This window comes from Euprymna scolopes, chromosome 11 (genome assembly GCF_053919585.1).
Source record: "Euprymna scolopes isolate OS-2025 chromosome 11, ASM5391958v1, whole genome shotgun sequence".
NCBI classification, from domain to species: domain Eukaryota; kingdom Metazoa; phylum Mollusca; class Cephalopoda; order Sepiida; family Sepiolidae; genus Euprymna; species Euprymna scolopes.
In genome coordinates this window covers 109,489,099-109,502,370 of record NC_136492.1, presented here as the reverse complement: position 1 = coordinate 109,502,370, position 13,272 = coordinate 109,489,099, and the positions used below count along the sequence as shown (strand labels likewise).

Genomic DNA, 13,272 nt, shown 5'->3' with positions numbered 1-13,272 from the left:
TAGCTGCACCTACTTTGTGTTGCCCGAGAGTTTTTTTTTTTTAATTTTTTTACTTTCGTTTTTTTTTTTTTTGTTAAAAAATTAAATAAATTTCTTTAAAAAAAAAAAAAAAGTGGCATAGTTATGCCATTTTTTTTTTTTTTTAATATTTTAGACAGACGTTTTAAAGTTAAATTTAATTATTATGGCATTATTTGGTCAATACATTATTAATTGAACCAAATTCTCATATAAAACTATAAAAGTTAACGTTAAAGATATTTGTTAAATATCTCTTTATAAAATTATTGAATCAAAATAGTTTCCAAAACCTCCAATCTTTTAATACATGAGGATTTCTTAAAATTTATTTACAAGGGAGACACCTCTTATGAAGGCCCGGAGGCTACTCGAGGATAAGGGAAAAATGTCGTAGTAATCGTTAGTATTGAAAATTTAGTAAATTGGATTACTTAAGGGGATGGCTCATCAAAAACTTGTTTGCATCGAACTTAAAGACGACCATATTGTAGTCAGTTGGAAAGCAGGAAAATGGAACGGTTCCACAGGCTTGCAATTCTAAAAAAGAAGCTTTGTTCATGGAATCTTCGTTTAGGTTTAGAGTGGGAGAAATTATTGATAGTGGTTTCAGCATTTGCTAAGAATTTTAGAACTAGTTTAAATGACTTTCGTTAATGCATCCAAATTCCTCAAGGCATCATATTCATTCTTATGATAATTTTTCACACACAGTTGTAAAATACTAACTGTTGTAAATTTAATAAGAAAAGTTGCGATTGGAAAGTTCTAGAACGATATATTGAAGATAGTCATCAAAGCAGAACATAATTATTATGGTATTGTTTGGTCATTACGTTATTAATTGAACCAAATTTTTTTTTTTTTACGTGGGGGTCACCACTTATCAAGGCCCGGAGGCCACTCAGGGATAAGGGTTATTGCGTGTACAGTAATCAATGAGATAGTATTGTAGTAATGATAAAGTGTCTTACTTTAGGGGGCGGTTTGTTAGGAATTTGTTTATGTTGGATTTGAAGACATTCAAGTTGCAGTCAGGTGGGAAACAGGCAAACGGAAGAGAGTTCCACAATCGTGCACTTCTGAGAAAGAAGCTCTGCTCATGGAATCTACGTTTGGATTTAGGCACAGATAAAGAGTGGGGAAAATTATTGACAGTAGTTTCAGCCAGACAGGTGTTTCTCGTGAAAGATTGGTGAGGGGGGACGAGAGATTGGAGCTCAGACGAGCACTTGCCAGGGAAATAACGAATAACCAAATTGTTATAAAACTGTAATTAATTTTGTTGATTTATAACGTCATGTAAATACTACCCAAAACTGTGAGCTTTAATTAAATTTAGAATTGCTTAATAATTTTAAAGTCAGAAATATTTTTCCATTTGTTTAAATGCTTTCAAATTCCTTCCAAATTTAGAAAAGTAATACATTTTTTTTATTTTCGACTATTAAGAAAATATTAAAATGCCTGACTTGTTTATTCAAGAAACAAATATATTTATTGGATTTAAGTTTGTAATAATTTTTTTTTTTTAATAGGATTTAAAAAAAAATTGTTTTAGTACTTTATACTATTGCATTTTTAATTGATTAATAATAAATAATAAAAGACATTAGAAGTAGTTGTATAATTATATCAATATAGAAATTTGCATAACAAATATTGTCTCATAGAATTAAATAAACGACAAAAAAAATTTTTATGATCTAAAAATTTGGTGCTTAACATTAAAAAAAAACCTTCATAGTAAGTGAAATTCACAATGTTCTGCTTACACTAGGAACCAAATTTTAAAATTATCAAAACAGAATTTTGAAAATTCTATTTGTTTAGTTTTTCTTAAAAGGAATATCATTTTCTTATGTAGCTTTATAGTGAGTAGAACCCCCAGATTAGAATCGATGCCACAAGTTAAAAATCCTTACAAAGTTTTTCATTTATTTCTAAGCAAAATTTGTACTGGAAGAGGTTTGTCAGAACATACCTGCCCACTTTGGCAGCAATAATACTCTTTGACATTTCTGTGAGCAAAAATTTCTATTCCTTTCACAAATTCTAAAATGGTGATCAACTTCAATCAACGTCAGTGCAAATAATAATGCACCTTGTAAAAAAAAAAAAACAAAAAAAAAACTCGGCAATGTTCGGTCATACTCTGAATAAAAGTGGATATGACGATTCTATTGGATGTACACACACACAATATACAATTGATATACTGTAACTGTACATTGAACACATGATGCATATACAGTGACTACACATAATGGTTATTGCATATGCAATGATGATATACAAGAACACTATTAAAAAAGCCAAAACGATGTCTTTTTTTTAATTTCAAATTTTAATATTCCTTTCATAACAATATTTTTTTTAAAAAGTGACATCCCATTTCATATAACATTGTCACATGACCCGTATGCTTGCACTTGAAGAGATCTATAAACTGTTCAACTTTAACATCCCAATGGACTACTACCTAGAGAGATTTTCATTTGTCTAAGAGAAAAAAAAATGATTAACAAAAAGAAATCTCTTGAAAAAGCCTCGATCCCGGCGAAAGCTTGCTCAATATCTTTAAAAGTAAATAACCATTTCTTTTAATGGAAAACACAACACATATTGTATTGGCCTTCCTAAATTTCAAATTTTGTTTATTTTATTTATTTTTTAGAATATTATATTTTTTAAATGGAGAATTTATTAATATTAACTTAAAAAAAAAACGAAAAAAAAACCCCAAAGAAACTGATAAACAAACAAACAAAAAAAAAAAATGAAATTTGTGCAAATATTGAATTTGCAGGTTTACCAGTGGGAATGCTATTTCAAATTTGACTGCAATGGACCAAATAAAATCGCATTTTCTAAATAACTTTAAAATTGTTACTCCAATTTAACTCTGTTTTAAGCACTTAGTCAGCCTTAGTCTCAATCGAAATTTTGGCCTATATATAGCCTTTGTAGATTTTTGGGCCTATAGCCCAAATCAATAACTTTTGATATTTCTTCAGCAGCAAGATTTTAGTTTTTGCTTTGTTACACCAAGAAAACAACGTTATCTAAAAACAAATGTCAATTTTGAGTATGAATATTAAATGTTACTTGGCAGTAATATGCTTTTACAGAGTTAAGTGTAGATATATTTTTCCTAAGTACAGCAAGTTAATAGCTGTGATTGATGAGTGGCAGTTGCCATTGAGGGAATATAAAGAATCTAAGGTACTTGTGATACCTATCTATTTATCTATCTATCTACACAAAGAGCTTTGCATTCACTCTCTCTCTCTCTCTCTATATATATATATATAGAGAGAGGGAGTAAATGCAAAGCTCTTCCTGTAAACAAATGGAGCACTCTGCAATAGCTGACAATGTTTGTATAAACAATGAGATTTTGTTTACTCATGGCTTGTGACTGATGGCCAAATTGTTAGAAGTGCCAACTGTCCACTAGATAGTTGAGTTTGAATTATGGCTTGAAGCACTTGCCTGTCTAGCCACACGGAAGATATGATACAGTGAAACAGGCTGTGGATGACAACAATATATATATATATATAGAGAGAGAGAGAGATTGAATATCAAGATAAAATCCAATGAAATACATTAAAAAAAAAGAAGGGAAATACCACAAAATATAAAAGACAAAATCACATTAAAAAAGCATCAAATAGACACGATTACTTCATAAAATATCAATTTACTTTGTTTTATTTTTTATTCATTTTTTTTTAATGTGATCGTCTTTTCTACTTTGTGGCTTGTCTACTTATCCTTTTTATTTTTTCTACACACACAATGTTGCAGCAAAACTTAAATGAAATATCAGGAGGTGCTGAGGAGCATGGTGAAGACCTGGATGAACAAGATCATCCTAAATCTTCCAACAGGACTCAGATCTTGCACGCAAGGCCAACATGACCCAGGCATGGCTACTCAATAATGTTCCCACTACTGGTCACTGGACTTGTGGACGCCATTTTCATCCAATTGCAATTGTTTTGACTATTTCTTCTATGGGATGATTGAGATTATTTTTACATTGAAAAATAATGTAGTATGTAACTTTAACTGTTTCTTAAATGAACTGTCAGGTTTCTGCATATACATCTTTTGACTTTATTGCTTATTTCATTTTCTTTGTTGTCAAAATTGTTGACTTTTGCTGCAACACTCGTGTGTGCGTGTGTGTGTGTGTGTGTGTGTATATATATATATCCTGGCTTGAGGCAGTTGCCTGTCTAGCCACAATGATGAGCTGTGAAACAGCACTGTATGTGAATGACTGATATATATATATATATATATATATATATATATATATATATATATATATATATATATATATATATATCTATATATATATATCATAAACAAAGACTGTAAACCGGAGATTTACATGCAAAAACTTATTTTTCAACAGAATACCTCCAATAAAGAAGGGTGGTGAAATATCCTTATTCTGCAGACTTTCAAAGAATGTAATGTTCTTTTCATCAGAGGAAAGGAACTAATTAGCAGATCATAAAGCTAAATATTTGCTGGTTTTAGCATTTCATGAAACTTCACTCCATGATGTTGGTCATAGTGTAAAATATAGTTTGTGTAGAGTTTGTAAATTAATGCTTGCATAAGGTTTGTCAAAAGGGATAAAGAGAGGGGAAAAGAAGAAAACTTACATACTTACAATGGTACTTGACCAGTAAACTCCCTCCCCCTTCATTGCCTGAGTTTATATATGATGTCAAGATGTGTTGAAAAGAAACTAAAGTGCTTGATCACAAATACAGATTATTTATTAAAAAAATATATATATTACATATTTCAGAGACATACTATGATTTCATTCATATGGATTGACCTTTTGTCACTTAAAAGGTTGTTAAAAATCCATACAAATCCTCAGGGACTCACAAAATAAAAACAAATCAGAGAATGGAGTTAAAAATGAATTCCCATGGTACTTTTGAAATATGTAACCTAGATTTTACATAAATAATTTTATATATGCGAGAGAGTAAGAGAAAAGGCTATTCTCCACATTTCAGCTGTGTGTTGCTTTTTGCTGTCTCTGAAGATTACACAATAAGCTTTGCTTAAGTAGGCACCTTACCTATTAGATTTCTTATGTGAAACTTAAGTTATTTAGCTCTAGGGTAGCAGGGGGACACCCTTTTCTTGTTAGGGTCTTCTGGCTATTTTAATTTTTTCCTTTTTTTTTCTTTTCTTTTTTTTTTCTTGTTTTGTTCTCATCTTGCTGTGAATGACTCAGACCTGGTTGACTGTTATCAAACACATTCCCCACATAACTGAACAAGGCCAACATTTATCAGAATTCCCACCCCCATCTATGTTTACTCTCCTATCCACTTCCATTCAGGGTGGTTGGGTAGATCAGGTGAAAAAGAAGCCATGAAAGGTAAGCAGGTGGTGGTGACCATATATGTTAACTAAAGTGTTGGGCGATCGACTGCGAAGACATTGTGCATTCGAGTCACTGCACTATGCGATCACGCAATCACATATTGGGAAAATAGGAGTGGTGATAAAAGAAACAATAAAGTGAGTGAGAGAAGAAATGAGAGATTGAGAATAGCTTGAGACTGGTGAGAAAGAGACAAACTGAAAATAGAGGGACTGAGAATGATAAAGAGAGAGTGATGAGAGACTGAGAGTGTGTTGATAAACACTAAGCATTGAGACTCAGAGGAGGGAGGGAGGGGGAGAGAGAGAGAGAGAGAGGATGAATGGAGATAAAATGTGTCTTTGTTTCTTTTCTAGTTTTAAAGCCAGAGTTTAAAACGCAACAATTTAATTTGTTTCTAATGAAAAGTAAGAAACGAAATAAACATGTTTCAAACTTAATTGACCGTAAATACTAAATGTGAATGTAATTCACATAAGATACCAAAGAATTCTCTTTGGAGATTTTCATGAAAGCCAAAAACAAACTCGCACACTTTGTCTAAAGTGAACCTCGTTTTTGGTTTGAATCGGATTATTTTGTGATTTAATGTGAAAACTTTGTAAATGAACAAAAGAAAAACTAAGTTCTCCCTTCACCCTTCACTACCAGAGTTATAAAATTCTTAAATTGATCTTCAGGAAAAAAACATTTTTTTTACCAAAATATTCATTTTTCTTTGATATATGTAGCAGAAAATCTTCATGATCTCTATTTTTTTTTAAATTATAGAGTTCGACTTTAAATATATCCCACAGAGTTACCATATATTTTGGCGTATAAGGTGACCGTCAGATAAGATGAGGTACAAAATTGGAGAAAATCATATATCAGTTGTATAAGACAACTGCTAAATCACGAAACCATGTTTGTTTAGCCTATGCTAGAGATTGCAACACCCGGTATCTTATGAAATATTGTTTTTTAAAGATGATTTTTTAACTTTAAGGGTCGTCTTATATGCCGAAATATACAGTACTTAAAAACAAAATAGCTTACTTAGCTGAGATTGTTACAGAAGAAAAGATAGTATTCAAATTTAAGGGAGATAATTAACTAGTTTTTATATTAAGAAGGGCAGGCATATTCTCTTCTTTCGATCCTATTTTTAAATTAAGACAATTGAATTAAATAATTATATAGGAGTAGACAAAAGATCAAGGTTTTTTAAACTTAATATTTATTTGAATTTCTCTCACCTATTTCTGGTGCAACCAGATCAGGCGGTCAGAAGATGACTCCCTGATGCAAATGAACTTATATTAACACCTTTTTTCTTTTAACTATTTACACAGCTAAATCGTGTTCTGCAAAGCCCAAAACAAAAACAGACCCCCCTCCCCTCCCTCTTTTCGTTTTCCACCCTCACTTCCCTACTGGCTTCTTAACTTAAAACACACCCATCAAGAATATTATAAACCCTTTACCTTGTAGAGTTAAATATGTTCTACTGAACCAAGAACCAAAACAACAAAATCCACCACAAATCTTTACCTTTAGGTATACCTTGTTCTACAAAATCAGTAAATCGGAACCCATGAATAAATATAGAAAGGTGTAAACAACTCAAAGTATAACATTTTTTTTCCTCACCCTGTCAGTAGGGCACCAGAATAATCCAACTGCCATCTTCAGAGGGTAAAAATCCCTCAGTAGGACAACCAGTTAGCCGTAGGTTGCTATTCTTAATGCTTAAGAATGTGATCCTGATGATTGAGTTGTCCTAGACCGTGGTGCATAGCAGTCTAGCCACCACAACACATTACTTCGGCTCTTACTTTGGCTAGACGGTCGGTCGGAGAGACCTAATCCAAGCAATCGGCCAATCTCTAATACTTACTTACATAAAACCAACCTACTTCAGACAAAATGTACCATTAGACACATCCGAAAATCGTCTAACTCTCAATCACAAACAAGAGATAGAACATAAGTATCAGAAGGTGGTGGCAAGGGTCAATCTACTAGTATGGAAAAGTTGTAACAGGAAGTTTTCATAAAAAAAAGGGTCAAGAAAACAAAGAAAACCCGAAATGCTAACAGCCCCCTACTTGCAAGAGTATTCCTTCCTTGTAGCCTGGGATAATAGAGTGAAAGGGTCCCACCTCCTAACATTTCCCACTGATGGGTTCCGAGGTGAGTGGGGAGCAAGGAAAATGGAACAGAAAAAAAAAAAATTAATAATGGCATCCAACAAAAACAAGACTCCCTATCGATTCCAGCTCGGAATACTCATACACAGACTCAGAACTAGATAACAAAACCAACGATAAAATATTTCCAAGATTCATCGTTTTTGAATCAATAGAAACACTCCAATCACTAAATTATCCCTCCATTCATCATAGAAAAACTAAATTAGATCTATAACAAAAACCACATCAAGTAAAAAACTAAGGAACAACACACTCCTTATAGAAGTATCCAATAAACTCTCAGCAATTACACTTCTAAACCAAAACCACATCCACAAAATAAAAGCTTACCTTCACACCACCCTGAACTCCTCAAACGGCATGGTAAAAAGCGTAGAACTCTCACTTTGTTCACGAGATGAAATTAAAAGTAACTGAAAGGAACAAGGCATCATAGATGTGCAAAGAGTAAAAAAAAACCAATTCCAGCGAAAACTTACATCTTAAACTTTAACATCCACAAACCTTCTACTGAAATAAAAATTGATTATTTAATAGAAAAAGTAAAAGTCTGTATACCAAACCCATTGATATGTCACAAGTGTCATAAATTTTGCCATCACGAAGACAGATGCACCAGACCACCAACATGTAAAAACTGGCAAAATGGGAGAACATATTAACTGCGAAATGCCATTAAAATGCACAAACTGTAAACAAAAACTCAAAAGGATGCAAAGTTTGTAAGAAGGAAAAACAAATAAGTACAAGAAACACACCAAAAATCTATCATGCCCAGAAATGAGAAAATTAGTTGAGAGCACATCAGACTCATTAATGTATGCAAATATAGCTAAAATGACAACTCGATTTCAACACAAGAAATGACACAAAACAATCTGATTGAATTCATGAAAGACTTACGATTACTAGTAGAAACATTAAAGGGAAAATTTAATTTGATTAACTAAATGGGATCTAAAAGAAAATCCAAAATCCCAGATGAAACTGAAGATACTACAAACCCAAACAAAATAACAGCAAATGCCAAACTTATCCAATACTACTACCAAGCCCAAGGATCTTTCACCCACTAAAATAAAACCTAAGAAAAATCAGCATAACAAACAAAACAAAAAAAGAAATGGTGCTGGTTGAGGATGAAAACAAATTCGAACTAATCAAAACCAAGAGCTAAGAAAGATACTCAAGACAGAAAATCAAATAAAAACAAACCAAAAAGCCTGGAGATGGAAAAATCTCGTCAACGCTCTTAATCTAGATCCAAACCAGAAATAATACCACAAACTTAAAACCTAAAATAATACAAAAAAATGGATGTGGATGAACGTTCGCAAGCACCAATAATGACCTTCCCAGAAGCAAGAAAAATAATAGAAGCACCACAACATGCAGAGGAATAATAATCAATTCATGGATAAAAATAAAAACACACCACAAATCATCCAATGGAATTGTCATGGGATAAAATCAAATTATATCGACTTCCTTATTTTTATTTCACTTTTCAACCCAGCCATCTTCCTGAAATCTTCCTGAAACAAGAAGATAACATCAATATAAAGAACTACCAAATATTTAATTATACTCATAACTCTGGGAGCTGAGCCTCTGGGGGAGTAACTAATTCTAATCAGAAACAATATACCCCACATCAAAATAAACATAACAACGAACAAATAAGCAATTGGCATTAACGTCACCCTACATAAAACAATGACAGTATGCTCTCTATATATCTACCTATCTATATATCCCACCAAATGATGACATAGATAAAAACGAATTGAAAAACTGATTTACCAATTACCTAAACCTTTCATCCTATTAGGAGACTTCAATAGTCATAACATCCTATGGGGATGTGAAGAGGCTAATAAAAAGGGCAAAACGTTGGAAGAGTTTTTTTTAACAAAAATGATATATGTTTCCTCAATGATGGTACACCTACACACATCAACCCAATTAGCGGAAATCATTCAGCCATCGACCTAAGCTTACGTGACCCATCATTGTATATGGACTTTAATTGGAAAGTACATGATGACACTTGTTGCAGTGACCATTTGCCAATATTGATAGAAAAGTCTAACGTAAACAAATTCCTAATGAACCGCCCCCTTAAGTAAACACTTCATTAAATCTCCACACTAAATTAATGTACTTGCAATAACCCTTATCCCTGAGTGGTTTCCGGGCCTTGATAAGTGGTGAACAGTGTAAAAAAAAAAAAACCCCAAAAAAAACAAAATTTAACACTGAAAACTTTCCCGATGGTAAGTAAATAAGGCCAACTGGCAACTATACAAAGAAAAGTGTAGGTATAGGTTGAATCACAGTCAAACAATGTCACAGTAAATATTTTTTACAGAAACATTACTAGAAATTGCAAATGAATGCACTCCTAAAGACTCAGCAGCTAACAAACACAAGACAAAACAAACCCTGGTTCGACGATGAATGTCAGGAATCTATCAAATTGCAAAAAGTGTCTTTGAAGAAATTTCAGAAGTAGCTCACAACTACAAACTTGATGGAATACAAATTAAACGAAGCTAAAGCTTGTAGAGTAACAAAGGCAGCTAAAAAAGAATGCTGGAAAAATTATGTAAGCAAATTCGTCCATGGAACTGAGAGCAATATGGGAGATGATTTGAAAAATTGCAGCTAAACATTAACCAACACCAATTAAAAATAACTCTTTAAAAATAACTCCAGAGTAACCAATAAAAAGAACATAGCAAACTTACTAGCTGAAACCTTTTCCCAAAACTCACCTAATCAAAAACCATAACACAAAATTCATAACAATCAATCAAAATGTTAAACAGTACAAACTAAATTTTAAATCGGAAAACCTATAAGATTACAATAAACTGCTTACATTAACCGAATTAAAAGATTCTATTAAAAAATCCCACAACACAGCTGTAGGACCAGACGACATCCATTATGAATTCTTACAACAACTCCCTACAGAATCAATAAAATTACTATTAAGAATTTACAACAAATTATGGGCAGAAGGCAAATTCGCAAACTTATGGAGACAGACTACAATAATAACAATCCCAAAACCAGGAAAACACAATTGAAACCCGCAAAACTACAGATCAATCTCATTAACTGCTTGTGCAAAATAGTAGACAGGATAGTAAATGATAGACTGGTTTCGTATCTAGAATCCAACAACCTTATTTTCAATCTATGATGTGGGTTCCATAATAAAAGAAGCACAACTGATCACCTAGTTTGATTGGAAACAACTATAAGGGAAGCATTTATCAGGAATGAGCATCTATCAGCAATCTTTTTCGACCTAAAGAAAACCTACGATACCACATGGACATATGGAATAATGAGAAACTTGCATGAACTAGATCTAAAAGACAAACTCCTACAATTTATAAAAGGATACTTATCGCATTGGATTCACTTACTCGGATACCACAAACCAAGAGGAGAGAGTCCCTCAAGGTAGCATACTATCTGTAACACTATTTAATATTAAAATGAACAGCATAGTGAAATGTTTGAACCCTGGTGCTGAGGGATCTTTATATGTAGATGACCTCTTGATGCGTTGCAGATCAAAGAATATATGCACTATTGAGTGCAAAATCCAACAATACTTAAATAAATTAGACAAATGAGCAATGGAATGGATGGATATAGATTTTCCAAATCCAAAACCAAATGCATTGATTTCTTCACAAAAGAAAACTTCATAATAACCCTACACTGAAACTCGTAAATCTTTATGCAGAGGCTAACGAAATTACTGCAAATTTAAGGAGTCACAAACTGGATGCCCAATACTACACTAAATCAAAAGCACACCGAAGTAATCCAGCATATGAAGCTACATGCAATCCGAAATATAAAGAATCATTCAAAGCAAAAAGAAAATCCATGAAGCCCTTTCATCTTAGAATGGAAACGATTCTGCAGGAATCAGAAATGGCTGTAGAAAATATGAACACATACTGACTGAAACCCCACCTTGGATTAAAAAAAAACCCAAAGTAATACTAAAATTAAATGAACTCCCAAAAGCAAAAACTCATCCTAATACCTACCAAGAGAAAGCCTGTGATATCCTGAAATACCTTGACCATTTACACATTTTCACTGACAACTCCAAAGACCACAGTATAATGGCATGTTCTGCCATATTGAATGAAACAACCTTAAAAAAAGGCCCTTCCAACAAAAAGCTCTATTTTTACTGCTGAAACGTGAAACCAACTAAAATATCAAGAAAAGAACAAGTTGTCATATCCAGAATTCATATTGGTCATACAGGGTGACTCAAAAAAACAAAACAAAAGCTAAATGGAGGCCATCTAGAACATATGCTGTAGAACGGAGAAAAAAAGGCCAAAGACCCTAGTATTTTGGTGTGATGTTTTGAATATAATAAACTAGTTATGACCAAAGTTTCATTTCATTTGGACAAAACACTAAGAAACGGGGCCTAATTAGAGTTGGGGCCCGTTTTTTTTTGGGGGGGGGAGTCACCCTATACAAATCTCACACACTTCTACATACTGAAACAAGAGCAACAACCACAATGCCCATTCTGTCAAAAAACTTTCACCATCAAACACATTTTCGAGGAATGTAGAGCTATTGATAATGCCAGAAGATAATATCTTAAATCCAACAAAATATGAAGAACATCTTCAAAAACAACCGCCTGGATCAAATACTTTCCTTTTTAAGAGTAACAGGCCTTTTTTCAAAAATTAAAAAAATTCTTTCTCTACAAAACAACCTAATAAATATTCAAAAACGTAAAGACCTTTCTCGATACTACTGGATTTGGCATTAAATAACCCAAAAAGGATTGATATTCTGTTAAACATAAACAATCTTGCCTATTTTTATTAGTTTTAGTAATATTTATTCTGTTTATAGAACTATACTGGTCATTGAAATAGAGGAAAATCTAATTTATAGATTATATTATTGATATATAGATATATAATGCGAGAGAGAGAGAGAGAGAGAGAGAGAGATCTTTGGTGTACACAGAATAATTTGCATCGATAAACAATCTATTATACCTTTCCACGTTTGGAGCAATTGTTCCACTTTTAATCAATATGAATTGATAGAAAGATAAAAATAAAATTGACGCCAGTAACGAATGCAATAATAATTTATTCTAAGTAATGACATATTCAAATTACTTCCAACTATATCTGAGTGCCACAAGAAAAGGGAAAAGTAATTTTATTGACAGATCTAGCTTTCAGTCTCACACTGATATGAAACAGCTGAGAGTGTAGTTTAAGACTTTCTTCTACAAATACTCTTTAGCTTCTTAAGGCAGTTTAGGCCACGAGAACATGGGCAGTACACCAGAAACTTGTTTCCAAACTATACCTATATAAATCCACCATGCATGGAGTATTGTTGCTACATTTGGGCTGTTGCATCTACCACTAGTCTCTGACTCTTAGACGGGGTCTAAAAAAAAAAAGTCTGAAATCTAATAGGCCCTGCACTAGGTGTATCAGAATTTTTGTAAGAGTTTTTGACACCTTTAACACGAAACTGCGACTAAAATATAAAAAACTCGTAATTTCTCTTTTAAAAGTGGGTTGTTTATTTTCTTTATGG

General features: G+C 32.7%; 1 protein-coding gene across 2 annotated transcripts in view; it reads left to right on the top strand.

Moving 5' to 3' along the window:
- Positions 1-13,272, top strand: part of LOC145288067 (rab-like protein 2A) — a 268,601-nt gene that overhangs the window by 245,921 nt on the left and 9,408 nt on the right. The window contains exon 7 of one of the 2 annotated variants that reach the window (XM_080136121.1): positions 3,832-4,131. The exons of the other annotated variant lie outside the window; for it this stretch is intronic. Within the exon in view, the coding sequence (XP_079992247.1) occupies positions 3,832-3,945 (114 nt within the window). The 3' untranslated portion in view covers positions 3,946-4,131. Of the gene's footprint in view, positions 1-3,831; positions 4,132-13,272 lie in introns of those variants that run through there. 2 annotated transcript variants of the gene reach the window in all.